This window comes from Paralichthys olivaceus, chromosome 8, assembly GCF_024713975.1.
Source record: "Paralichthys olivaceus isolate ysfri-2021 chromosome 8, ASM2471397v2, whole genome shotgun sequence".
Taxonomy (NCBI): domain Eukaryota; kingdom Metazoa; phylum Chordata; class Actinopteri; order Pleuronectiformes; family Paralichthyidae; genus Paralichthys; species Paralichthys olivaceus.
In genome coordinates, this window is record NC_091100.1 from 24124503 (window position 1) to 24152249 (window position 27747).

The following is a 27747-nucleotide window of genomic DNA, read 5'->3' on the forward strand; positions in this document are numbered from 1 at the left end:
ACATCACAACGTTAGAGGCCAAGTTGAGCAAAATTTTTATTGACTGAGAAGAGCAATCACAAATGATGACGGACTATACAACCCCACCAGCATGCCAGCGTTTTCATAGAAACTGTACAATGTGAAGGAATGTATGGAGCAGGAATACATCGTTATCATTATCAGAAGAAACTAAACAAAACTTTTACATCCATATGTTCTGGTACAGTACAAGTCGCTTTCAATCTAGTGTGACAGGTCACTTGTGTTTCTCTTGTAGTGTCACTGGACCCTTCGTGTCACTGAGGTCTTTTTGAGGGTCACTGGGTAAAAACACTGATGGCCTGGTCAGTTTTTTATTTCCTCCTCTGCCAGTTTCAGTCTGTGGGTGAGACCAGACACCGCAGAAGTCTCCGGCAGCAGCAGACGGTGCCTGGCTCAGCCTCCTTCTGTGGTTTCTCCGGTACTACGCCACACTTACTTCCTGACTGTGGGCTACGAGTTATGAAGCTATCTGAGGGGGAGCGCTGAAGGGGAATGATGTACATTAAGGCAAAGGGGAAACAAACAAAAAGAGAAAAGACTAAAATAGTAATGCTTGTCGCCGTTTTACTCCACGCGATCGAAGTCAGTGCTAAGGCCTCATGGCTAAACGGAATGAGAGGGCCAATGCTGATTTTCACAGGGTTTGGTTTAATTTCTCCAATTTTTAACATTCAGTCCTCTCCAATTAGGAGGTCAGTTTATTTGGGGGTGGGGGGGTGGGTGTGTGCAGCTGTATGTGAATGACCTGTAGAAACAGTCTCTTCTACAGCAGGGCTAACAGAGAAGATGGTAGCGAGAGTAAGCCCTTGATATTACAGATGACTGCTCGTGCACACGGGGCATGCTAAAGACAAGAAGTTGAAACATTAGTCGATACATAAGGCAGCTTATTTCTATACCCTTACACCTTTGACTCCCTTGTTCACTTTGGTCCCACTCACTGTTTAAACAGAGCGAGTGGGTTGATACATTTAGGGCACGGAGGGAGATGCTGAAGAGCAGCTCTGAATGAATTGTTTTAACAAGGCAGGTTCTGGTAATTCTATCAAAAGACAGCGAGCAAAGTAGGCAAGCAAAGCCAGGGGAGGGGAGGGGAGGCGGGGTGGTGGTGCGGTGGATGTGGTGGGGCCCGCTATGAAAACAACAGCTGATTAACAGTGATGTGAATACAGTCACTTCACACAACGATTGATACACTTATATAAAAAAAGGCAAACAAAAGTTGATTGTACAGTTGCTTTTCCACATGTACTTGATACTGAGAGAGGAAGACACCATTCTGGAAAGGTGGAGGGGGGTAATCTCTTCAAGCAGCAAAAAGACTGGGAGGAGTGGGGGGTGAGAAAGTAACGTGCTACATGGCACAGCTCAGTGTGGGGGTGAAGGGGTGAGGAGAGGGGGTGAGTGAGGATGGCAGGGTTGTGAACGATGGTAAATCATGCGCAGGTGCAGGTGGGGAGATGCTGGACGGAGTGACGGGCGGGGAGGAGGTGGGGTAGGGGGGCTGCTGCTACTTCTGCTGCTGCTACTGATGCTGATGGAGAGGTGGGATGGAGAGGTGGGAGGGACACTGGGGTGTGCGAAGACAACGAGGCGGGAACTAAGGCATGAGATGAATGAAATGCACAACCAAGTAGAAACAAAGAAGGCAGAAATGGTGGACGCAGGGCAGGGGATGAGGGCAGCGGCTGAGGAACACATGGGGGCAGAGGGATTTTAGACTCCCTCGACCCCCCCACAGACACGAAGGCCTCTTTTAGTCTTTCCAGTCTTTCTTGATGTTGAGGTTCCACTCCCAGGACAGGTGGTCGTGCTTGTCATCGTCAGTGAACTTGGATTTGATGGCGTAGTTGCCGCGGGCCATCGTGCCTTTAGGAGCCTCCTCCACCGTGGTCAGGAAGTCGTATTCATTGGGACGAGGCCCGTAGCTGCCAACCATGTAGTCTGATTTATCAACTGGTAACAAACGGAAAACAAAGTTAGGAGACTTTATTTGACTTCATCAAGAATCAGCAATAAGTATGAGGACTACCCCCTCAGCCACAGCCGCCCCAACCATCTCACCTGCTTCACCTTTACCATGTGTAGTGTTAAAGGTTCAGTGTGTAGAATTTAGTGACATCTAGAGGTGAAGTTGCACGTTGCAGCTGAATACTCCCTCCCATTCCCAACATGAAAGATAACCTGTGGTGAAATTCAGTTAAAAAAACTCAAAAGGTTTTAGTTTGTCCAGTTTAGATGACCCCCCCCCCCCCTCCATGTAACTATAAAGCTTTTAAATATAGAGGGCCAATTCTATAGTTAAGAAAACAACAATTCATACAATTTAGATGAAACCCACCAGTGAAAACATCGCTAGGATTATTTCATATTCAAGTTCTGCCAAAAATCCTTCACCTAAATCTTACACACTGAACCTTTAAGGGATTAATGACTTAATAAATGTGATGGTCTGTTTTTGTGTGAAAAGCAACAGAGACGAGGACACACACACACACACACACACACACACACACACACACACACAATGGTCTTAAAACGATGACAATAATATTAATTGCAATAAATTCTGGGAAAATACATTGTACACATATTGTCCAATGGAATGTGTTATTGTGACATGACCGTAATATTTTGAATAATGCACCAAGTTAGAGGTTTCCTTGCACAGTTTACAGCTTCAGTTCTCTAAAAATTTCTTTCACATCCAAAAACAATAAACAATGAAGCTAAATGTGCATTGCACTGTTTGCTCTCAGATCAGTGTCAGTGTCTTCATGGCATGGACTCCACATGACTGCATCACATCAGCAGATCTGTCAGCTCTGACCAGTGTGGCTTTTTTCTCATCAGCAGTGTTTGTCTGCAGAACAGCTGCTCACTGGATGTTTAGTGAACATCCCAGTTTCAGAAACACAGACCAGCCTGAAGTCACTGAGATCACATGTTAACTCATTCTGATGTTTGATGTGAACATTAGCAGAGGCCTCTGACCTGCTGGATTGTATGTAAGCATTGCTGCCACATGATTGGCTGATTAGTTCATGGCATGAATAAGCAGATGCACAGATGTCCCTAATAAAGTGCTCAGTGTATACTATAATCTAAAGTGAACCTTGTTCCAAGTCTAGAATCTCACATCCACAATTGCTTCTAATATTCATTGCAATTTTTTAAATTATTTCTCTACTGAAACATATTGGTGAATTTATTGTAAATATTTTGTAATAATTGATGAGCAGAAAAAAGTCAGAGATACGGTTGGTTGCTTAGTTACAGAAAATACTATTAGCAATCATAGGTAAGAGCAAAAATGTGTTTTCCTGGGCTGAAGAGGAGGTGGAACTGTTACTGACAGTTCGCCAGATTTTTACATCTGAAATGGGGCCAGCAGCTTTTTTTAAAAGTTCTCCAGTTCAGGGGCTCGTGAACTGTGGAGTATTGTGGACACCACAATAAAACCCTGAAATGTATTAGTGTGGATACCAAATACAAAATGTGAACAGACCTGTGGAGGACCCTGTTTGCAGTAGTACTGAGGACCATATTGAAACACATTAAGCATCTAAACTGAATTGACACTTGCACTTGCTAACGGACCAGCCTGCAAACTGAACAAGGTAAATAAACCTTTGTTTGTTTGGGAGCTCATTTAACAAGATGATGTACAACGTGAAACACATAACATCGGAAGATACTGTTAGTTTTTGAAGACTCTTTGTGTTGTTAGCCAAGGAAAGAACTTATTTGATTGGCTATACTCAAAGGATATTTTTATATATATAGGCAGAGAACGCATTATGACATCAGCATGCAACCAAAAAATGGACTTTCCTTCTTTTTTCTTACATCAAAATGTAACATACATTAAATATAACTGGATTTTAGGAAGGCTAATGAAAATGCATTTCCAAGTGGTCATCTGATACTCAATATTTAACTGGGCAGATAAATTCCAGTGGAGCAAACACAGGGAACATGTTAAGAAGAATAAGAAGTGTGAAAAAGTGTTCACTCACTCTTCATTCCTTTCCTGTATGTTTGCTGCACATACTTCAGACCCGAAACAATCTCCCTGTTCACCTGCAGAGACACACCCACACATTGTTAAAGACATATGGCAGAACGACAGATGTTCTGTATGTTTTGGTAATAACCAGAAGAATAGAAAGACTTGAGCAAAATTAAATTAAAAAGGAAATGAATATCCTGATCCTGAACATAACTACATGGTAGGTTCTCTCTTTTCATGACTACTACTCGTCTACTGCTCCAGATAAATGCTTGTTGTGATCTTAGCTGGATTATATACATACGGTAATGAGTTTCTTATGATATATTTCTTATAAATGATATTTCTAATAGCATAAAGTAAAATAGAGTCAATCTATTTTACTGGTCTCAAAGGGATAGCCTAAAAATAAGCATAAAGTCCACCGTAAGTGGCTAAGATAGCGGACTTAGCTACATGATGGTGTGTCTGAGGGTCCATGAAGGCACCTCGTAGGAAGATATCAGTGAACATTTAGGCTTAAAACACGGTGTGAATGTTGTTTCGAGTCGAATATAATTGTCGGGGCTTGTGGACACTTGTATGACACCACACGAGCAGTATGGAGGCAGAATAGTTACAACATTTAAACAAGCTATTTGAGTGGATGGACTGTTCTATTCTATGGAACGTCATTGTTTCATTGTGCTGCAGCAGCTCTCACCTTAAAGCTGATCTTTATTTTATATTCGACTCCCTCCTTTAGGACAAAGGCCTGCTTCTTAAAGGATTCCAGGTCTCCTGTTCCAAAACCACAGAGGAAAAAAATTCAATTCAATTTTATTTGCATAGTGCATAATCACAATAAACATTATCTCTCGATGCTTTATTTAGAAGGTTAAGACCTTAAAACTGAGAACAACAGTTCCTCAATGAGCAGCACTTTGGCGACTGTGGAGAGAAAAAACTCTCTCATTAACTGGTAGAAACCTCTGGCAGAACCAGACTCAGTGTGGGCGGCCATCTGCCTCCACCTCGAAATTTTATTCATCATAGTAACAATGATGCTATTATTACGTAACATTTGTTGGGTACTCCATAGAGTGAAACCACCTTATTGCCAACAGCCCCCTTAAATTCAATCAAGGTGCACTAAACTTCACAGACTCAGATATCAGCTCTCTAAAAGCAAAAGCTCTATCTCACAATGTTATATAAAGTCATTATAAATTCCTGGATCCGCCCACAACAAAATGGAATGGGTTTCTCTCCTGACCCATACCACATCCTTCTACCTCGTTTAGTGGTAATGTGGCCAGCAGATTTTGCACAATCTTGCTTACGAACAAAAACATACCAACAGACAAAGACTGGGGTGAAAACAATGTCGTGGCAAAGGTAATTATAGCAGATATACCTGCTCACCTGCACTAACAACCAGGATGAACACAAACATCTACTGCACGCACATACACAGGGGATGACACACTTGAATGACAAGCACCCAGACCTGCACAAGGAGTTCAGAGAACGACAGGTAATAACTTATATACCCATGAAAAAAAGCCACATTCAGTGCTAAAAGTAGCTCTGGAAAAAATTTAAGCCTGTCTTTGTGGTATTTTATTTCATTTACTGATGCATAATGTTATAGTTCTAAGTTTTTCAATTAAAATACAGTCAATAATGACATTTTTGGTGTTCTCTTTTTATTTCGAAAAGTACAGAAAAGTATCGAAATACATGTTGGTACTGGTACCAAAATGTTGGTACCATGACAACACTTGTCCAGACTGGACAAACTAAACACCTTTTGAGTTTTTATGACAATTAAAGGCTGCCACAGTTTCTTTTTTATGTTTGGAAGGAGAGGGTGAGGCGAGGGGAGTTCAGCTGCAACATTTACATGTACAGTCTACAGTCTTTAGTCTAGTACAGTAACAGAGCAATGATGAGTTTTCGGGAGCTCTTCTACTTTTTCCATGTTCAGTCTTTTGGCAGGTGGCAACGAACATCATGGTGCATCCACTGACTTGGTGCACTGTTCCACCTTTTATTTTTATCTCTTGAAGATGGAAAAGATGTTTGAAAAAAAGGAGGAAAGGAAGCCACGCTTTTTGCGAAGCCGTCTTTTCAAAGAGGAGACAATTGATTCCTCAAGTTCTGGCGCCCTTAAACGAAAGGCAAACAGCAAGTTCTGAGGTTTCCACTTCTTACGCAAGTCCTTGAAAATGGCTTTGTCAAGGTCTTTGATTATCTGTGGGTTTACAGTTAAGTCAATGTCTTTGACCTCCGCCCATATTCCCTCCAGCAGTTGATGACTTATGTTCATTATGTCGGCACCGATCCTAGTCATCCTGGCATTATCATAGATTTTTGTGATGAGCTGGTCCACAAGAACACTGACATACATTTTATATCTTTCTGCTTCAAACATCTTTACATTCTCTGATGATACTGACTGATTCGATGAGTAGTTCCCCTCGCTGCTGACCAATGATGGTGTTGACTGATTCGATGAGTTCCTCCCCCTGCTGCTGACCAATGATGGTGTTGACTGATTCGATGAGTTCCTCCCCCTGCTCCTGACCAATGATGGTGTTGACTGATTCGAGGAGTTCCTCCCCCCGCTGCTGGCCCCTGATGGTCTTGACTGATTCAATGTGTTCTTCCCCCTGCTGCTGACCACTGATGATGTTGACTGATTCGATGAGTTCCTCCCCCCGCTGCTGGCCCTCGATGATGACTGACTCAATGTGCTGTTCTTCCTGTTGTTGACCACTGATGATGTTGACTGATTCGATGAGTTCCTCCCCCCGCTGCTGGCCCCTGATGACGACTGACTCAATGTGCTGTTCTTCCTGTTGTTGACCCCTGATGGTCTTGACTGATTCGATGTGTTCTTCTTCTTGCTGCTGACCACTGATGATGTTGACAGATTCTTTGTTTTCTCCTCATTGCTGGAGATCTCTGATGATGTTGACTGCTTCGATCTTTTCTTCCCTCTGCTGTTGATCTCTGATGATATTGACTGCCTCGATGTGTCCTCCTCAATACTGCTGATCCCTGATGATGTTGACTGCTTCGATCTTTTCTTCCCTCTGCTGTTGATCTCTGATGATATTGACTGCCTCGGTGTCCCCTCCTCAATGCTGCTGATCTCTGATGATATTGACTGCCTCGATCTTTTCTTCCCACTGCTGCTGATCTCTGATGATGTTGACTGCCTTGGTGTGTTCTCCTCAATGCTGCTGATCTCTGATGATATTGACTGCTTCGATCTTTTCTTCCCACTGCTGCTGATCTCTGATGATATTGACTGCTTCGATCTTTTCTTCCCACTGCTGCTGATCTCTGATGATATTGACTGCTTCGATCTTTTCTTCCCACTGCTGCTGATCTCTGATGATATTGACTGCCTTGGTGTGTTCTCCTCAATGCTGCTGATCTCTGATGATATTGACTGCCTTGGTGTGTTCTCCTCAATGCTGCTGATCTCGGATGATGTTTCCATTGAGTCAATGGCATTTAAAGCCTCTGTCACTCTGTCTGTGTGGCTGTTAACCTGGTTATTCAGCCACCAGCTTATCAAGGACAGGAAACAAAACACTCTGGTCTGTATGTCTGCATACATGCCCTTATGTGCCTTAGGGACAGCCACTGGACTTGAACTGAGTTCTGCAATCTTTCCAGGTATGATGTGCACATAGATGAGATCAGAAAGCTGTTTTGTGAATGCAAGAACCTTTTCAGATGTGGGCTTTTTCAGTGTTTGGGAAGCACAACCTTCATTTCCACCTCCCTGCTTCTCCTGCTTCAGAAGCACAGCATCAATACTAGCTATCAGTGAGATTATTGCCCGCTTGCTTTTGATTTCAGTCTCCGTCTTGAATTTCTTTGCGACCTGTGTCAGTATTTGGAGCGTCCCTGCTGATGCAAAAGTCTTTATGAAAAGCCTATTGATTGTCCGCATTCCTTTACGGACTGAGGAGCTTGGCTCTTGAGATTCCCTCCCCTTTTTGCTTTCCTTAAGGATTGACTCAACAATTTCATCCAAAGCCTCATAAATCTCTTGAGAAATCGAAGCATTGAGCTTAAGACTGTCATTGAACTCATTAAAGAATGTTGTGATGTCAGTCAAACTATTGTTGATTGTTTCCTGGATAATCCTCTTTACACTTTCTACACTGCTGGTTGGTGAATCCTCTGAGGAAATTTCCGACTTGGAACTGATTTGCGACGAGTGGGAGCTTGAAGAGCTCCTAGCCTTCTGAACAGAATGGTCTGTAGTGTTCTGCTCTTCTGAGGAAATGGAATGACTTAGCCTGTGAGATTGACTCTTGAACAAGCGTTTGATCTGTTTGTCTGCCTTTAACGTCTTGCAGGCATAACAGATCATCTCCTGGAGTTTATTTGGGTTAATGGTGCGGGATGGTATCCCAGAGCTCACACAGGCTGAGCTTGTAGACAAGATGGAGTTGACAGTCTCCGTCACCTCCTCTACAACAAGGTCTGTGAGTTGATCCAAACTCTTAGAACGTTTTGTGTTGCCTGGTGAAAAACCGTTATTGACAGTGTCGCCCAGAATGGACTGAACCCTTTCCTGAGACACAGGTACGTGGGTACTTTGCTTCGAAATGGCATTGGAAACGTTCATCATTAAGTTCAGCAGAAGATCTGCCAACAGTATTGTTGTGGCTTCATCCGGTTTGCTTGACTTCAACAGCGTCCACTGCTCCGCGGTGATCTTCTTAAAAAAGGAATTGAAGTATGGGCGGACAGTCTCAGCATTTATGTCTGACTGGTTACCAGATTTGAGAGTCTGTGTCTGAGTTGTCTCCATTGCAACTGTTGTATCAATATGTGTGCGCAAAAAAATAGTTTTCTTTGAGCTGTTCACGCTTGCGTTTTCCAAAGTGTCTTGTGAAGAATCTTCTGTTTTTGCCAATTGGCTGGTTGCTTAAGACTGATTCTTCACTTCCTTTTTGTCTTTGACTAAAGGATGATTAAAGGAATTTAAGCATGATAGGTAATAAAGGCAAAGAAATCAAAAGAAAGGAGTTTGAAGGAATTGAATGATCAAAGGAAACTGCCAGTGAGAAGCAGCCCCACCCCTCAACTGTGACTGTAACAAAGGCAGACAAAAAGGTAATCACTCATTGAACTACAGTGGGTACGGAAAGTATTTAGACCCCTTTAAATGTTTCACTCTTTGTTTCATTTCAGCCATTTGCTAAAATCAAAAAAGTTCATTTTATTTCTCATTAATGTACACTCAGCACCCCATCTTGACTGAAAAAAACAGAAATGTAGACATTTTTGCAAATTTATTAAAAAAGAAAAACTGAAATATCACATGGTCATAAGTATTCAGACCCTTTGCTCAGTATTGAGTAGAAGCACCCTTTTGAGCTAGTACAGCCATGAGTCTTCTTGGGAATGATGCAACAAGTTTTTCACACCTGGATTTGGGGATCCTCTGCCATTCTTCCTTGCAGATCCTCTCCAGTTCCGTCAGGTTGGATGGTGAACGTTGGTGGAGAGCCATTTTCAGGTCTCTCCAGAGATGCTCAATTGGGTTTAGGTCAGGGCTCTGGCTGGGCCAGTCAAGAGTGGTCACAGAGTTGTTCCGAAGCCACTCCTTTGTTATTTTAGCTGTGTGCTTAGGGTCATTGTCTTGTTGGAAGGTGAACCTTCGGCCCAGTCTGAGGTCCTGAGCACTCTGGAAGAGGTTTTCTTCCAGGATATCTCTGTACTTGGCCGCATTCATCTTTCCTTCAATTGCAACCAGTCGTCCTGTCCCTGTAGCTGAAAAACACCCCCATAGCATGATGCTGCCACCACCATGTTTCACTGTTGGGATTGTATTGGGCAGGTGATGAGCAGTGCCTGGTTTTCTCCGCACATACCGCTTAGAATTAACACCAAAAAGTTCAATCTTCGTCTGATCAGACCAGAGAATCTTATTTCTCATAGTCTGGGAGTCCTTCATGTGTTTTTTGGCAAACTCTATGCAGGCTTTCATATGTCTTCCACTGAGGAGAGGCTTCCGTCGGGCCACTCTGCCATAATGCCCAGACTGGTGGAGGGCTGCAGTGATAGTTGACTTTGTGGAACTTTCTCCCATCTCCCTACTGCATCTCTGGAGCTCAGCCACAGTGATCTTTGGGTTCTTCTTTACCTCTCTCACCAAGGCTCTTCTCCCACGATTGCTCAGTTTGGCTGGACGGCCAGGTCTAGGAAGAGTTCAGGTCGTCCCAAACTTCTTCCATTTAAGGATTATGGAGGCCACTGTGCTCTTAGGAACCTTGAGTGCTGCAGAAATTATTTTGTAACCTTGGCCAGATCTGTGCCTTGCCACAATTCTGTCTCTGAGCTCCTTGGGCAGTTCCTTCGACCTCATGATTTTCATTTGCTCTGACATGCATTGTTAGCTGTAAGGTCTTATATAGACAGGTGTGTGCCTTTCCTAATCAAGTCCAATCAGTTTAATTAAACACATCTGGACTCCAATGAAGGAGTAGAACCATCTCAAGGAGTATCAGAAGAAATGGACAGCATGTGAGTTAAATATGAGTGTCACAGCAAAGGGTCTGAATACTTATGACCATGTGATATTTCAGTTTTACTTTTTTAATAAATTTGCAAAAATGTCTACATTTCTGTTGTTTTCAGTCAAGATGGGGTGCTGAGTGTACATTAATGAGAAATAAAATAAACTTTTTTGATTTTAGCAAATGGCTGCAATGAAACAAAGTGTGAAAAATTTAAAGGGGTCTGAATACTTTCCGTACCCACTGTATATTCATTAGCATAGTATTAGGCTTTGGTTTCACAGACAATAGCTGCTTGCTCCATCCACTCGGATCTACTGACGGACGGGTCGTCCTGCTGGGAGCTCTGCTGGGGTTGGGTTTGTGTCCGTAGCGTATTCGTGCCATATGGTGCAACACTCCCGCCCTTCTGCGCGTAGCAAAAGTCTGCAGTCAAGTGTGTGGCTTGTCTCTCACCAACACTCCCTGGAGTAGTTCTGCTGTTTTGGCTCTGTGGGTTCTGTTGGGATCTGGTCGTTCTGCCCTACGCTGGTTCTGGTGCTGGCTGGTCGCTTTATTCACGGCATTCACCCGTGTTGATCGGCTGGTGGTGTAACCTTGGGCAGGCAATGTCTGATGCCACTATTTTTAACCATTGATATATTAATTTGGTTTATTTGGTTTTGTTCCATTTCTATAAATTGTAGGTATTTTGTAGTTAATTTGTGGATTACTTGTTTTTCTTTCTTTGAGTGTGGTTATTTTATTTTCTATCATTGGTCCTGAGTGTGTGCATGTGTGTGGATGAATGTGTTTTAATAAGTGACCATTGCTGTTTCCTTTTGGCTATCAGTTTACATTTTATGCACCCGTGGCATAATTTTAACTTTTCTTTTTGTGTTGGATAGGTGCTGTAGGCCCCAGGCAGCAGCCCAACTCCCTGGTGGTGGTGTTCTTCACGATTCCCTTTTTGAGTTGGTGTGCAGTGTCACGGCTGTGGTCCCGTCCCCATTTTAGTTCCCTGCTGCTGTGGTAAGCCCCAGCCCTGTCCTTCCTCCCTTTTGATCCCTATGGCTGAGTGCCATTTTATCCTGTCCTGCCTGGTATCCTGATAGCCAGCATATTGTTTGTTTTTCTATTGTTCAGTGTTAATTTCATTTGTGTTTAATAAAATGTATTTTTTATATGGAATGCTCTCTGCCCCTGTGGATAATTGAACATGTGTGATCCTTAAACCATTCCCTCTCTAATTTCCTGGGGGTGAAACTCCCCCAGGTGGCGTTGTTGCAACCAACCACAACGCAGTCTGCCACATTCATCACATGATTGAAGCAGCGCAGCTCAAGTTGGCTGCATGAACTAGCTCGCAAGCATCGCTCCACCAATGGCTGGAGAGCTCACTTAATATTTGGCGGTTTCTTTATTGGTTTGACTGTGGGGCTGCACATTTAAAAAAATAGCGCAATGTTCATGAGAGGAGCCCCTCTCTGTCTCTGGTCCCCTTCGCTGACAAAAAGTGTCCTTGGAACTGAGCTCAATGTTTTGGAGGGGAAGGCATTGGCAGTAGTTCTCGTTAGCCGTTTTCAGACATGACCTTTAGGTAAAACCTGGTGAATTGGCTGCAGAGTTTACGCTTTGTCTGCCTTTCACACATGCACAACGCAGCGGGAGTGCTGCTGATGTCGTCACATGCTCCTTTGGTGTGGTGTATGCGCTCGTTTGTAAGTGACGCCGCTTTGAGTCGAATTTGAATCTTTGGGTTTACAGACACTTGGATGACACACACACTGCTTAATGGTATTGAGATAATGATTTTAGCCAGCCCCCTTCACTCTCCACAAAAGTAGCTCTGGAAAAAATGTAAGCCTGTCTTTGTGGTATTTTATTTTATTTACTGATGCATAATGTTATAGTTCTAAGATTTTCAATTAAAATAAAGTCAAAAATGACATTTTTTGTGTTCTCTTTTTATTTGGAAAAGTACCGAAAAATATCAAAATATTTGTTGGCACAGGTACCGATACCGAAATGTTGGTACCGTGAGAACACTAGCTTGTGACACATATTCAGAGGGATTTTTGCGGAGTCCTGCATGTGATGGCCTCTCCCTGGGTCTCCTTCTCTACACAGTTTAGCAGGGATCCACCATCAGACGTGGGTTGGGTACCGAAATCTGCTTCCTACACGGCAGATTCTCTCTGGACCGAATCCAATGCAGATTTCAGTGCCTGAGCTCTGTACTGAAATACTTGTCCTGCTTACAGGAAACACAAACATCAGCCTATGTGTTTAGTTAACTTTTACTGGAACTGACCTTATTGACTGACTAAGTCTTTATGGCTCATACACAGCAGGCATGTAAGGGTTACTGCAACTTCACAAACATATAATGTGCATGTCATCCAAATTCATCAATGAGAGGAAATCATTCTGAAGCCATTTGCATCATCTGCAGAAACCTTGTTGATATAGTTTAAGCTTTATGCTTCATGGATATAAACTTTGACAGCCCAGGACGTTGTAAGTGCAGTGAAGTGGATTAACTGAAGCCTCACAAATGTCACAACTTGTTTAGAGTATTCATTCAGATTATAAACAACCACCTCTCGCTCACATCGATATTTGAACTTGAGTGACATTTTCTAATGTTACAGATCTTAATATATCAGTTCTGGGAAGTAAATAACTTCTATGATTGCATGAAAGTTAGAACATGAAGTTAGGGGGTTTACTGAGGACCAAAAACAAAGATCATTTCTAGTGTGAGGACAAAGTGCACATGATCTATCCACCTGTGCAGGTCTCATGTTCAAGATCAAGCTGATCATCACAAAAACTATACAGTATCTTATTAACATTATAGTTTTGATATTATAAATAGATTATAGTTGAATATTCAGCATCACTCTAGGATATTTGGGATAAAAATTCACTCCAGGGACTTGTATTTACTGAGTTGGCAGGCATTATAGCTGAGAAAGTAGGAGACTGAGAAGTGATGCAGGGGAAGGGGGGCACAGGACAGAATGTTCTGGATGGAAGCAGATCTAGGCCAGCTGAGGCATGAGCAGCTCTCACAGCTTTCACAGCTCTCAAGTCTTAACCGCCAAATTGTCGCTGAGAATTTCCACAGTCATTCAAACCTTTGTAGACTGATCTCTAAGCAGTGCTGGATGGAAATCAAAACAAGCAGACTCAGGGCTGAGTCTAAAGTGATGCTATTTTTGATTGGAACAAATATAGTTAGTGGCATTTTTAAACAGTGAGTAGAATCAGGTGAGAGATACAGAGGAAAGATGTCTGTGCTGAAATGTGTGGAGCATGTGCTGTTCAACCTGATCTTAAGTCTCAGTTCGGTTATTTTGTTATTGACAACTTTTATTTTGATGTAAAAGATCCACTATCTATCAAATTGATTCGATTTGCAATAACAATTCTACTGTATCAGGACTTTGTGGTGTGACATAAGGCCAGTGTTTGCAAATGCAACACAAAACTGTCTCCACAATATAACAAATTTAACACTGTACGATACAGTTCTGTGTGTGTTTGAAACACAGCCACTTTGTGTGTGGACAGTAATATGTGAGGTGAATTGATGTGGCTTTACTTTTCTACTTGGTAATTGTAGTCTGTTGTGTCCCTGTCTGCATAGAGACTATAAACAGACAGACAGACTTTTTTTGTTCTCTCATTGGTGATTTAGACATTTTTTAAATCCAATATATATTTATGTTTGTATAAATTAAAGATAGTTGAGCTGCTAATTTCACTATATTGACGTATTTGTGCAGTTGTAATGTCCCTGTAATAAAGACCAAGTTTATCTGAAAGCATTAAGCTTGCCTACAATGCAGCGAGTCATTTGCTTTACACATACCTGTTGTTTTCAGAGATGGCAAAAGATGTTCATCCATGCTACAAAACTATCGACATCTGTAGCATCAGTGCCACGTGTGAAAAAAGTCCTACACAGCCCTGTGTATACAGAAGGCAGAACAGGGACTCACCTTGCAGGTCCAGGACCAGGGGGTCTGGAGCGCTTTCACACATCAGAGACATCCTGATCACTTGGACATTGGGGACACCGGGGTCTGTGACAGGAAACAGATGGTTCAATGCAGAAAACTAATTTGCTCTCAGACATGAAATCTTAGACTCTGTTTTGATATCATGTAGGTTTGTGTACATGACCTACTTTGTCCTAAAAGCCATTTTGATGAAACGATAACTTCAATGTCACACTTGTGTGGAAGCATGCAGAGACTTAAGAGCAGACTCCAAACATTTACAGGAGGCCTGCAGCTGTCCAAGTGCACAGGCCCGAGGGAGATGAAAGCAGAACATCTCTGCAGTAGTTGGGACAGACTCTGCATTAATTAGACTTCAGGTTATTCTCAGTCACACAGAAGAAACCTTCCATCTTCACTGAGCCAGAATACTGATCATCAGAGGCCCAGCAAACCAGAAAATACTGCACCCGCTCTAATGAATGCATGTAGAGGACGTTAAGCTGTAGGAGGTGAAAGGTTAAAATGGCCCCTATTGATTTTACTTAACACTTATCATTTCAACCATCCCCAGCAGATTTACTCAACTGTGGCTGATAAGCATTGATTCTGTTAGAAATAGGAACAAGTTGTTGGCTGGTTAATGTGCTCTTTTCATGCCTGAGTCTGTATTATTCACACATGGTGATTGCAGGTATGTGAAAGAACAAAGATCTGGCTTTTTGCTGTTCATAAAAGAGTATTTGTCCACAGTAAGCGTGAAGGTGATCGCTGCATGTCATTGATTTCATCACCTTAAAAGCTCTGAATGTGGAGTACCAACACTTAGTGCTGTGAATCAGCCACACCCAGGAGACGACAGGCGACAGAATTTGACAAGGAAGATGAATGCATTGAATAAATAAAGATGACATCTGTGGTTCTTCTGACTAAGCTTCTTTTTTTAGACTGTCCCCTAAGTGTCCAATGCTAGGACTGCAATGCAGAATGTGGAGCACTTTTTTATTAGCATAACTTAACATAAACACATCTTAAAATATTGAAAATTCAAATGCAAGGGGAAAAAATACAACAAGTTATATTCTTCTGCTTATGGTAAATGGTTTGTATTTATATAGCCTTTATCAAGTCTTGATGACCACTCAAAGCGCTTTACTTATCTAATTAATTTCACTACAGCAGTTTAAATACAAATGAGACCTCAAAACATAAGACTAATCAGAGGCATCCATTACAACTCATAAGCAAAACTGAGAATGTGCTCCACAGAAAGGTATATTTGGAATTTAGGCCCCTACGCTACTTTAAGTGAGCCAGCTTTTGATTTAACAATCACTAATTTCCTGTTTCTAACTTTGTCATGTCGACCACCACCCTTCCTTTTTCTCTATCATACACACACACACACACAGAGCATTACCAGCCACAGTGACCCCAGCGCCGAGCAGGGCTTCCTTATATTTGCGTAGGCTCTCATCATCCTTATCCAGCTCGTGAATCTCTTGCACCGTCTTTTGGGCTGGTGGCTTGTAGTTCACCGGCTCAGGCTCCTCATTTTCGGCGGCAATGGCTGCTAGCTGCTCTGGAGTCACCTCATCCTCAGCCATGTCTGGACAAAGATTATGTGCAGGGAAAGGGAAAGACATGTCACATTAAAAGGATAGAAAAACATATAGCAGGTTAGGGTTTGAGAGGAAAAAAGAAAAATTGGAAAAACAGTTTGAGATGGACAACATGACATGAATTCTTCTCAAATTCCCTGATAGACACTTGCCTCTTTGAGGAAAGGTTGTAAATCACTGGACAAACAGATGACCACAGCAATGACGCCAGCGAGGAATGCTGATGGAAAGTGTCCAGCTTACTGGATGTGCTGCTGCTCTGTGGATGTTCGGGTAACACAGCAGCATCAGCGTTTCTCTTTATGCTGCTGTTGATGACCGAACTCTGTCGATGTAATCTGTACATATTTCTCTGAAATTACATCACCGCCAGGAGAGTTGTGAATGAGGCGTCATGCATCACATGATGCAAAGCCTCTCCCTCCAGGGGTGGTCCTTCACAGGCCTAGACATTATTGAGGTCAGAAGAGAAGGACTGTGTACCTATGGTATGAAGAAAATTAGCCCACAGGGCATCACAGTGGGTTTGAGTTTCATTTTGACAACAAATAAACTTGCTTGTTCTCTCTGGATTTCTCTATCATGGGTTGTGTCTTGCTGAAGACGTTGGTTTTGAGAAAAAAAAAGGCCTCTACAGAAACATGACACGGAGATAAACAAAGCCAGGAGGAGCACTGTTGATACCAAAAGACGATTCACTTTGAAGCCAGCCCACCCGCAGCACCTCACTGACCCAACAGGCCCAGAATACCTGTTTGAGTCACACCGCAACCATTTTGATTTCACTGTATATATTATGTTTACACTGTATATATTAGTTTTTACTTCATTTAGATGTTTTTTTATATAAGATAAGTATTGCATGCTACTTATTATTACTTTACTGATGTTTATTTTTGACTGAAAATCATTAGTTGCAATCAGGTGGCGAAATAACTGTCAGCCAAATAAATATTTGACATGTTTACATTACACAACAACAGGAACCACAGATATGCTTTCTGCAACCACTCTTAGACATTAAATGGTGGTGACGCATCTCTGCTTTTAATTTTGACAGCAACAGTAGAGATAAAAAGGGATGTTACAGGTTTGTGTTAAACCAAGAGAGCTGACAGTGCAGCCCACAGTGCCAACGTTTAAAAACATACACTGCTGCACAAGTAACTGTAGATCTAAAATAAGTGGTCAATTACTGATGGACATTGAAAAACTGGAAAGAGGAGACAAATATTGTTATGAAAAATGTCTTATCTTGAGTTGTCATAACTGGTGTACATAACAAATGTAAAATAGGGCTGAGGACCAGTGAAAGACCAGAGACCACATACAGAGTCCCCCATCTGGGGCAAAGTGAGAGTCAATGAACATACCTTTCTGCGGGGCTCGCCTCTGACCTGCCCAAACTTGCAGCTGTCAGAGGAAATATCTGAACACAGTAAAGGAACCAACTCTTCACTGAACACCCCTTGAATCTCACAATGACTCCACTCTATGCATAACTAAATTTGATATATCCACAAGAGCCAAAATTTAGATCAAGGCCATTTGGAATGACAGGAGGAACGTAGGTGGTGGTGGGGGGGGAGCTTCAGAGTGGATGCATTATGTAACTACTGGCATTAAATCCTCTGTCACTGTGATAAAAAAAAATCAAGGGGTTCCACATCCCTTTACTTGAGGTGGAAAGAGGAATGTAGAGACAGTAGCAGGACATGCGTCTGAATGATTTGTATGTAACACACTAACAACAGTGTCCGGTCTCACTGGTCGTCTGCTTTGTTTGCACAGTGCAAGGTTCACAGGGACATGACTTAAGATGGAACCTTCAGCTCAGCAACACAAAACATCAACGTTAAGATATTCAGGATTGGACTGGAAGGCAGTTTGTCAGGCCCACCAAGGAAGGAACTGCTCACTAAAATAAGACAGGAAGCTAGAAAGTTCAAATTCACTGACAGGAGTGCGGAGGAGGCTGGAGACAGACTTCACCTCTGCCTGTCTGGGCCTCTTCTGAGTGGATCTCCTTCAGTATTAGAGATCAACAAAGGGCAGGTCTGCGGGAGTAGGTGCCAAGTCTTCATGAACAACTGCCAAGTTCACGGAATTCATAGAGGAAATCTCCACTCAGGAATGTTGATCTGCACATATCTGGACACATCAATCATAACAAATCACAGCTGTCAGATATAAGTGTAACTAACAAATCAGTGTTTCCTGTAAAAGCAGGCTGTGCTGACATGATCGTTGCCTCTTCTGTCCAGCATTGCTGTCAAGAAGCTAACCGCAGCTGCCATAAACCAGCTGCTCACCATCATGACTGTGTGTGTGTGTGGGGGGGGGGGCGAGCTTTCTGCCAATGTAGACTGGAATCTATTCAGACCACACCGCTGCTTCTGACAGCTCGCCGAGGCTAGCAGCAGCTTTCTGCAGAACTTAGCTTGTCTGGGTGATTACATTTCTATCCGACAGCGGGACTGAACTTCTGTCGACGCAGACCCTCACACACAGGGCGGGACCGAGCCGAGACAAGAGGCGAGTTGCGGCTTCTATGGGAACAATCCAGAAAGCTAACAGGAGCCGGCGGCTAGCGTTAGCTCGACAAGTTATCTCCAGCTGACGGAGGCAGAGAGGGACTGAGCGGGTTTGAGTGACGGGCTCCGGACAGAGTCGCTCCAGCAGCGCTGTTTGCTCCCGCCGCTGCTCGGAGGACACTTACCTTCTTGTTAAATGCAGCGGTGGTCTCCGGTGCCTCTGCAGTTAGTGCGGTCTCTGCGCTACTGTGCAAGTATGGCGAACAAGGGGCCGGCGCCGCCCCGCGCGCTACACGCGCAACACGGTTCCCGGAGACAGGTACGCGCACGCAGGTGACGTACCGGGCGGTGCCGCGCGCCGCCAGAGATCCCGGTGTGATGTGTGTTTTCTGCAGCGACAGTTTCAGGCTCCTTCACTCTCCAGATCTCTCTCTGCATGGTGTAAGCACACTGCAGGCAAAGGTACTACTGTTGTTCTCCCCAACATTTGACCACAATGATATTTACAATGGATGACTCATTGCATTTGTCCCATGTCTGATGGTGATATCTGCCATCTTACAAACTGCACGTTTACAAAATTCTTTAAAAAAAGTAATAAAATTGCTGCAGTATTGATCTGACATGACCTGGAGCTCGTGGTGGCTATAGTTTACAGGCGGATTCATTCCATCCTGCAGCAGTAAGACTGTACAACCAGCTCCCAGTGGGACGACACACACTTTAACTGTGCAGTACAATGGTTCGTGTGCAATCCATGCACATTCTTGTATTTACACTGCATATGAGTTTTTATGCCATTAATTTTTTTTATATCCCTCACACTTTTGGACCCCACTTTTTGCTTACTGATGCCTGTTTTTGACTCTTGCTGGAGTAATATAAAACATTTTTCAATTCAGGGACTAAATGATTCTTATGATCGATGTGAAACAGACATTTCCTCTCACTACTTGTGTCACTATTTGTTTACCACTAAATGACTCACTTGACAACATTCAGTAAAATAGACCCACATCAGATACTAGCAAAACAGTATAGGTGTACTTCTGCTTCAATTTGGTTCAGTTAATGTAAAAGAAATAAAGATGCTCCAGTGACTTAGCGAGGGATGAAAAAAGCCAACAAGGCTGGGACGAGCTGGTTAATATGCTTACTTCATTAAGAGGTAAATAAGTGACTGGCAAGTAAAATCTATTACTACCAACATTGGCTTAACTTACATGTGGCTCCTTACAAGGCACACTCACGGTTAAAAAACACTGGAAAAGACATTTCAATAATGTATTTATATACAAAACCCTTTGAAATACATTTAACATGAGCATACAGTACCAAGTGACAGAGCTGATGTTCATTAGCATTTTAACAGCACATTGAACAGCAAATCAAACCACTGAATCTGGTTTATATGATAATGATAATTAAAAAAATACAACATGTTGCAGGTTTACGGTAATTGTCCAAACGTTAAGAAAAGAGCACATGAGCTGATGGCCTAAGAGAAAAATAATCAAAAAACCTGCCCCAGACAAATTGCTACAAAAAAGTCAAAATAATCCAAAGGTCCATACAATAAAATGGCTGCATTAAAGTCCAATCCACCATATCACATTAACCTGATTGTTTATAATGTCCAAAATGTTTTTTTAAAAATTGAACCATAACAGCATCCTCTGTTCTTCTAACTGGTGTCCATCTGAAACTAAAACAAGAAAAGTGATTACTACATTTTCAAGAGATGTTTACAGTAGAGATATTTAAGAACATTTTACTCCATCAGAGTAGCTACCTTGGCATTGTAAGCATCCAGCTGGGCATCCAACTCCTCTGCAGAAAGCTGGGGTCTGTTTCCACCTCCACCTCCTCTTCCACGCCCTCGGAAACCACCACCGCCACCACCACCACCGCCGCCTTGCCTCTTTTCACCTCGGTCCCTCCTTTCAAACTTGGGTTGACCGAGTCTGCTCCGGTCAAAACCTCTGTTGGAACTAGAAAAACACCAAAGAGATAAGCCATTCGCAGCGGAGGTGTTACTTTTATATATATATTGTAGCTGTTCTTCCCCATATTCAATTCAATTGTATTTGTATAGCGCCAAATCATAATATACATTATCTCAAGGCACTTTACATAGAAGACCGTAAAATATGATTTAATATATAGAAACCAAACAGTTCCCACATATCCACCCTACAGCCAGAGTACATGACATACCTTTGTGTTGACGGTCTATGTTCATCGACCTCTGACGTCAATTGCTGGATTTTCATGGGACGGCCTAACAAATTAATAAAAGCAAATGTAAAATGTGTAAGAGAACTTAACATGCTTAAAGAAGCAAGGACAACAATACCACTGTAGAATGAGACCTGAATCCTCACCATCAAGTGGGACACCATTGTAGTGCTTCATGGCTTTTTGTGCATCTGCCTTATTTTCAAAGTGAACATCTGCCGTTCCTTTACTGCGGCCAGACCGATCATAGTGAACAGATGTTTTCTGTAATGGACCAAACTCTGCAAACAGCTCCTGTGGACAAAATTAAAAATGTCAGTCAAATTCACAATACAAAGACGTGGCCAAAGTGGGTTCACAGAGTTTTGTGTATTACCTTAATATCTGATTCGGAGACACCAAAGTCAAGATTGGAGACCAGCAGTTTGCCGTTACTCTCTACACTCCTGTCACGTCCGGAGCTCGGTGCCCTGCGTCCGCCGACATGATCCTCAAACATGTCATGCTGCCATTTATCTGGTAACTCTCTGGGCTGTGAGGAGCAAGAAAAGATGTCAACACAGTCTTCAGAATCCACATGTTCTGCCAAAGATTTACAAGAGATGGGCCGGCGCAGAGGTTACTCAAGAAAAGTGACTGGGCCACAAATTCAAAAGCACCAAATGAGTAAGATGCTTGATTGTGAGAGCTTTATTAAGAAGCAATCTTTGGTTATATTGGTTCCATTTGTCGTAGAACTAGTCAGTGTACACAGTAACTTTTGTGCTTACATTTTTTAACTTTTTTTTTTAACAGAAACAGAATAAATGTATGAGAGACGGCACAATACTACTTTTCAATGGTTGTCTCTGGGTGTAAACTGTTAAGATAAAGGTTGTGAGGATTATCTGAAAGGCCAGTAGTTTGAGGCCTAATAATCTAACTCCTGAGACTATACCCAGTTGGGTAGTGAACAGTTTAGGGGTCATCCAGCGTTTCCACGGGAAGAGTCTGAAGATGGATGTTTGATTTTCCTCGGAGAAAGAAAGAGACATCTTCCCAGTTAGGTAGCGGTGGAGTACATAGAAAGAACGGGCTTGAGTTAGCGGCGTGTTCTCCCTGTTGCCATTTGAGACTACACATCCAGCTCACAGTGACCTCCACTCTATATGACTGGGGATACTTTTTTTTTTTTTTAACTCTTGAAACTAAACTTAACACACGCTGGGTGAAGTGTGGCTCACCGCTCCTCCTCACCTGACCCCTTGTGCTGAAATAAAGAACCACGCATGGCAGCCATCTTGACAAAGGAAACATCCATCCTCTCGGTCGGGGACGTGTTTATAAAACTGTTTCACCTCGGTGGTGTTCAGGTTTTTAAACGGCGAAAATGGAATCGAGCCACTGGTGAACAAAACACCGAGACACTCCGCGTGGCTGTGCGAAGCGATTCGGGGGAAGAACGGATATCTCCGGCCATTATAATTACACCACGAGACGGATACAAGAGGGAGCTCAACAACACGGCGTTTTACATTTAGGCTCCGTTTCAGCAGATTCGGTTTCATACCCTGGTGTACGGTGCGGGCCTGTTGTTCCTCTCACGGTTGAAGTTACTCTGTCGACCCCGCGTTTGCCTCGACGAGCCACCGGCCCGACCTGAACTCGCACCGGGCCCAGACGATCCTCCGCCGCGGCCGCTGCCTCCTTTCTTGTTCATCTTGATAATGTCGTCCAGAGACATGTTCATCTTGTCCGACATCGTGGTGCTGGGGCCTGGAAGTGGCGCCGAGGACGAACAAAGAGCTTTCAGCGTGAAGAAGCGGTTCAGAGGTTATTTACTTCTCCGGCGGCGCGGGTGTTGAAACGACCGGAAATGAATAAATAGGATACGGAAGTGACGAAGTCCCGCCCCGCCATTTTTTAAATAAATCTTTATTGAACAAAACATACAGAACAGTTCCGCACGCTGGTATTAGAGCAGGGAAGTTGATGTGACTTCCAAGTTGGAAACATGTTGCAAATAGTTAATATGAGATTTCAATAAGAACGTTCTTTTTGAGGCGAGGTAGCATTTAAACTTAAACAGTAAAAACACAATAAGGCAATCATTAAAAGTTCTGGTATTACACATGCAAAGCAGAACAGGCCTGAATTAAAAGTTAATTTGAGGCAGAACATCCACAATAAAACAGAATGGGGAGAAGCGGGATAAAGACAGACAAGAAACAATTAATGTGACAGTTAAGATTGAAAATGAAGGTGAGTTTGTCACACAGATATTATCAATTCATTATTTTACCTGCAACTTAGTCTGAAGCAGTGTATTGTTTTTGACCCTGTGTGTGTGTGTGTGTGTGGATGCAATATTTTTGATGTATGACTCTACGACTGTTTGACTGTATGAGTGCTGTCAGTTTAGGTTTTTCTCATTCCTTTCTCTATAGCATAGTGTATTTTTATTTTTAACTTTTTTTTTCCTTACAGGCCTTTTATCTATTTATTTTTCACCTGCACTGTAAAGACTGCACCTTAATTTCGTTGTACAATGCCACATTGTTACAATGACAATAAAGATTTCTGATTCTGATTCACATGGAGTTGTCCCACTTACACAGTGGTAGATTTACATTTACATTTAGCATGACTTAATGTGTACAAGTTCTTCAAATTTACGTATTTTGTCCTTCAATTGGCAAATGATGGCCTGCCTGTTATTCCTCTCCTTCCTCATCCTCTTTAAATGAGTTGATGTCCACTCCTTTAAATATATATATATATATATATATATATATATATATATATATATATATAAGCCTTGGAGTAGTCTCCCACCACACATTGGGTCTTTTTCTACCATCGAAAAATCATTTTAATTTCGCTTTTGATTCTGCCTGATTCTGTCTTCTGGTTCTGCTGTTTACTTTTATTGCATCTTCCTCTGGCACCATTTTGACTTACTTTGAATCCATATTGTATTGTTTTTCCTTTGTCCCATTTAAGGCACTTCAACTCCTGTTGACTTTCACGGGCTATATAAATAAATCTGACTTGATTCTTTACTTACATGAGGTCACACCTGTTTAAAAACACACTCAGGCCTCAGGTATGTTTAATATATATATCTCTAGTTAAAGTGTATGATGTGGCATTATCCAAAATGCATGGTACGTTTTTATGTTGGCGTCTTTAAAGACCCTCTGAAGAGTCTCTGTGTTTGATCTCTGATGTGACATCAGCAGCGTCCAGCACAGGAGCAGCAGGGAGCCCAGTGAATCTGTTTGTTTCACAGCAGGTGACTAACCTGTGACCTATGAAGCCTCTCTAGTGGTGGCAGAATGGTTCAACGTGTTTTCAGTCAAGTAAATAGTATGCACACAGACACAGATGGGTCGTTGTGGGACTTTTCTGCTTTGAAATGTTTTTGGATGAGCTTTTGTGATACCAGAGTGTGAGGTGTTGCATCTGGCTCAGCTAAACGGTTGTATCACTGCAGCAAGATACACAATGCTGTTGTCACTGTGGCTGTGTGTGATTGGATGTGACACTTTGTTGCAGGGTTTGTTGAAACATATTGCCGGGGTCTTGAAAACTGCAAGATAACAGATTGTGAGGGAATTCCAAATGTATTTTAAAGTGATATAAAACTTATTTAAGGGAATGCATGAATAACAATCATACTGTGACCCTCTCCTTGAAATCGTATGAAATGTTCACTTCTTCATTATTGGATCTCCTCAAAAGAGGATTGAGACATGTTTAGAGTGCTGTGATCTGGATGTTATTGGTTATATCTCACATCTCCTACCTTCATATGATGAGCACTACATCATGTGACCACACATCATTATGCCACTTCCAGAGGATGTTCCCAGAATTAACAATCAACAGAATAATATCGACTCCACTGGCACCTTTGAAGAGAACAGAGGAAGGACTCATTCATTCAAAATTCGACTTTATTTGAAATTTTCCCCAATAAATGTTTGTCTGGTTCACTTGTCTCTCAGAGTCCTTTGGGTTTTATTGTTGCAGATCCAGGATCATGGCTATGGCCACATCATGCATCATTTTGGCAGCTGACCATGGATTATGATTACGACCAACGAACCCTGATTCCAACTAGATTGCTCAGATATAAAATATGCCCTCTCACATACATCACCATTACTGGCAATACCTCTATCATTTTAATTGTCATTGGTGCTCCCTGCATCTCTGTCAGACATTTTGTTTTGTATAAATGTTTTAAAGGTCCAGTGTGTAAGATTTAGGTGAAAGGGAACTACTGGCAGAAACTTAATGTGGAATAATCCTCATGATGTTTTCACTAGTTCTTATCATCTAAATTGTATGAATTGTAGTTTTCTTTACCCCAGAAAAGACCCTTTATATTTAAATACTTTATATTTACATTGAGGGGGTCCTCTCTACGGAGGCCGCCATGTTTTTTACATTAGTCCAGACTGGACAAACTAAACACCTTTTGAGTTTTTATGACAACTGAAGCTGCCACAGGTTCTTTTTCATGTTTGGAAGGAGAGGGTGAGGTGAGGGGTGTTCAGCTGCAACATGAAATTTCAACACTAGATATCACAAACACGCTGTACCTTTAAACATTGATACACCTCTCTATTTATGTTAGACACTGTCTTTTCTAATGAATGCTGTAAATAATGTTACTTTGTTGATGTGCTCTGTTATGCCCAACATATACTGCACTTCTGTCTGTCCTGAGAGAGGGATCCCTGACTTTCGTTGAGTTTCTACATTTTTCAATATTAAAAGTTTTTCTTTGGTAGTCTTTCCTCACTTGTGAATAGTGGCTATACAAATAAAAGGTGCAGAACAACAGTGAGCCTGGTCTCAGTCAAAACACTTGACTTTCAAAAGTTGCTCGAAACAAAATGAACTGTAAATGTATTTTAAAGCATCAACAGGTTATAGAATTTTGAGAGTGAAACATAATTCGATGAAATAGAACTGAACATTCTACAACTCCCAAAACTGCCTTATAGGCAACGACTTGTTTCACTGATCCTGGAATGAACACTCATATTTTTCAAGATTTTGGAGTAAACTCTGCTGAAATGGACAAAATAAGAAAACTGGTATGATTTTTAAACATTAATTTTCTATAATCTCAACCAGTCTGTTTCTTCATGTTATTAATTCATGTTTAATCTAAAGCTTTTGGAGTTAATGCATTAACATTTCTAATATCCAGTAAGCTTCACTGACAAATACAGTACGTTTAATATAGTTTGATAGAAATATAAACAGAAAAGGATGATTTTATGATTGCAATTGAGTTTCTTGGGCAAAAATAGGCCTTATATTTTCTCTCAGTGCTAATACACATTACTTGCTGTCAGTGTCTCTGATCAATGATTCTTGTGAGCAGGAAAAGCTGAACTTGTTGCTACTACACAGTCTAAGTAACCAAAGGGTAGCACCAAATGAAAAAAGAAGAATGAGCAACAGACTGGGTCTGAGAGCATGAGACGTCTTTCATCATCACATCATGATGACATAAAAGAGGAGACTCTATCAAAGTTGCGACCGGTTTCCCCACCAGTGGAGCTCAGCAGGATCTGGCTGTCCAGAAACAATCTGGAGCAATGGTGCCACACGCCCTTCTTCACTGACTCTGTGACTGGCTGCTTTGTGAGGGTAAAGGTTGAGTGCAGCTGCAGAAAACCAGGTCATTGTGTTTCTGAAACCGTGGATGTGATGGAGACTGGGAAGGTTTACCAAGTTGATACGCAGACACGCTGATAAGCTGACACGCAGACACGCTTGACTTTATATCAAATGATACATTTACAGAGAGCGAGTTCATGAAGTGGAAAGAAGAAATTATGGTTTCTGGAATGTCAACAACAAAGAAAAGGCCATCTACAAAGCAGATGAAGAACTTGATTAAAAGAACATGTAATAAAAGTTTATCTTTATGCTTTCTGTTGAGGAAATCTGTGGAAGAATACAAAAATCCTTGAGGTCCAAATTCTGTGGCAGGTTCAGATGAGTTTTATTATCTGAGCAGTGGAGACAGACATGACACAACAAGGCCGTACTACACCATTACATCAATACAAGTCTAAAAACAATCGGTAGTGGGCCAGGCTAATCGAGGGGTCTTCTGTGAAACAACAAAAAGGTGAACACAACTTTAAAAAGTCCTGGAAATGTTCAACTACAATACAATACAAAACCTTTGTCATATCTCAGTCTGCATTTGAGGGTTCTGGTGAAGTGAATTTATGTGTAAGTAAGAAAGCCTTTTCGCAGGCCATCTTCTTGGAAAAGTAGTTGCATAGTTTTACAAAGGCGTCTCTCTGTCTCAACACAGAGCTTGATCTGGACGCATAAAGAAAATGTCAAAAAACAGAAAGATAACTAAATCTATTTTCTCTCATATGTCAAGTTTAACAGATTCAGTTTGTCATTTTCATGACAAATACCTGGATTAAGAAGTTGTACTGACCACGTTTTATTTGGCACAATGCTTTATGTGACAGAGCAATAGGCAAGAGCCAGAAGTCTTAGTAAACTGTGGTCATATTGGAATGCATTGCAACATTTCACGTAAATGCATTGCAACACTCTAGCTCTGTGACATGGGTGTGCTGTATGTAAGACTCAGAGAAAGTGGTGATTGTGCCATAGAACACATTATTACTAATCACAAGGGCTGTGGAAAGGCTAGTCTGAAGCTTCATAGCTCTCTGGCAGTTCCAGGAAGCCATTAGACAAGTGGGTACAAATTTCATAATGCAAAGATTTATTCATAAAACCGTATTGTGAATAAGTGAT

The 27747-nt window shown here is 42.0% G+C and overlaps 2 protein-coding genes across 3 annotated transcripts; both read right to left on the reverse strand.

Moving 5' to 3' along the window:
• Positions 1–23: 23 nt before the first annotated feature.
• On the reverse strand, positions 24–19088 carry LOC109627311 (rho GDP-dissociation inhibitor 1-like). 2 transcript variants are annotated; one of them, XM_069530630.1, is made up of 6 exons: positions 18900–19088; positions 15979–16167; positions 14559–14642; positions 4740–4816; positions 4044–4107; positions 24–1980 (listed from the first exon to the last, which is right to left on the reverse strand). In XM_069530630.1, exons 2-6 carry the CDS (start codon positions 16163–16165, stop codon positions 1781–1783), a joined length of 612 nt encoding a protein of 203 aa, XP_069386731.1. In that variant the 5' UTR covers positions 16166–16167; positions 18900–19088; the 3' UTR covers positions 24–1780. The 2 variants fall into 2 exon arrangements, with proteins under 2 accessions (XP_069386731.1, XP_069386732.1); XM_069530631.1 differs by lacking the exon at positions 18900–19088 and adding an exon at positions 16333–16532.
• An 896-nt stretch (positions 19089–19984) lies between these two features.
• LOC109627572 (aly/REF export factor 2-like) lies at positions 19985–22841 on the reverse strand. Its single transcript, XM_020084171.2, has 6 exons — positions 22502–22841; positions 21329–21484; positions 21099–21246; positions 20932–20995; positions 20507–20705; positions 19985–20419 (listed from the first exon to the last, which is right to left on the reverse strand). The coding sequence occupies exons 1-6, from the start codon at positions 22691–22693 to the stop codon at positions 20399–20401; spliced, it is 780 nt and encodes a 259-aa protein (XP_019939730.2). The 5' UTR covers positions 22694–22841; the 3' UTR covers positions 19985–20398.
• Positions 22842–27747: the final 4906 nt, after the last annotated feature.

Coding starts and splice junctions, on each gene's coding strand:
- LOC109627572 (XM_020084171.2), bottom strand. CDS start 22,693: ATGTCGGACAAGATGAACATGTCTCTGGACGACATTATCAAGATGAAC. Junction 20,996..21,098: donor CAATGGTGTCCCACTTGATG/GTGAGGATTCAG, acceptor TTAATTTGTTAG/GCCGTCCCATGAAAATCCAG. Junction 20,706..20,931: donor CATAGACCGTCAACACAAAG/GTATGTCATGTA, acceptor GTGTTTTTCTAG/TTCCAACAGAGGTTTTGACC.
- LOC109627311 (XM_069530630.1), bottom strand. CDS start 16,165: ATGGCTGAGGATGAGGTGACTCCAGAGCAGCTAGCAGCCATTGCCGCC. Junction 14,643..15,978: donor CGCTGGGGTCACTGTGGCTG/GTAATGCTCTGT, acceptor TTCCTGTCACAG/ACCCCGGTGTCCCCAATGTC. Junction 4,108..4,739: donor AAATAAAGATCAGCTTTAAG/GTGAGAGCTGCT, acceptor GTGTCTCTGCAG/GTGAACAGGGAGATTGTTTC.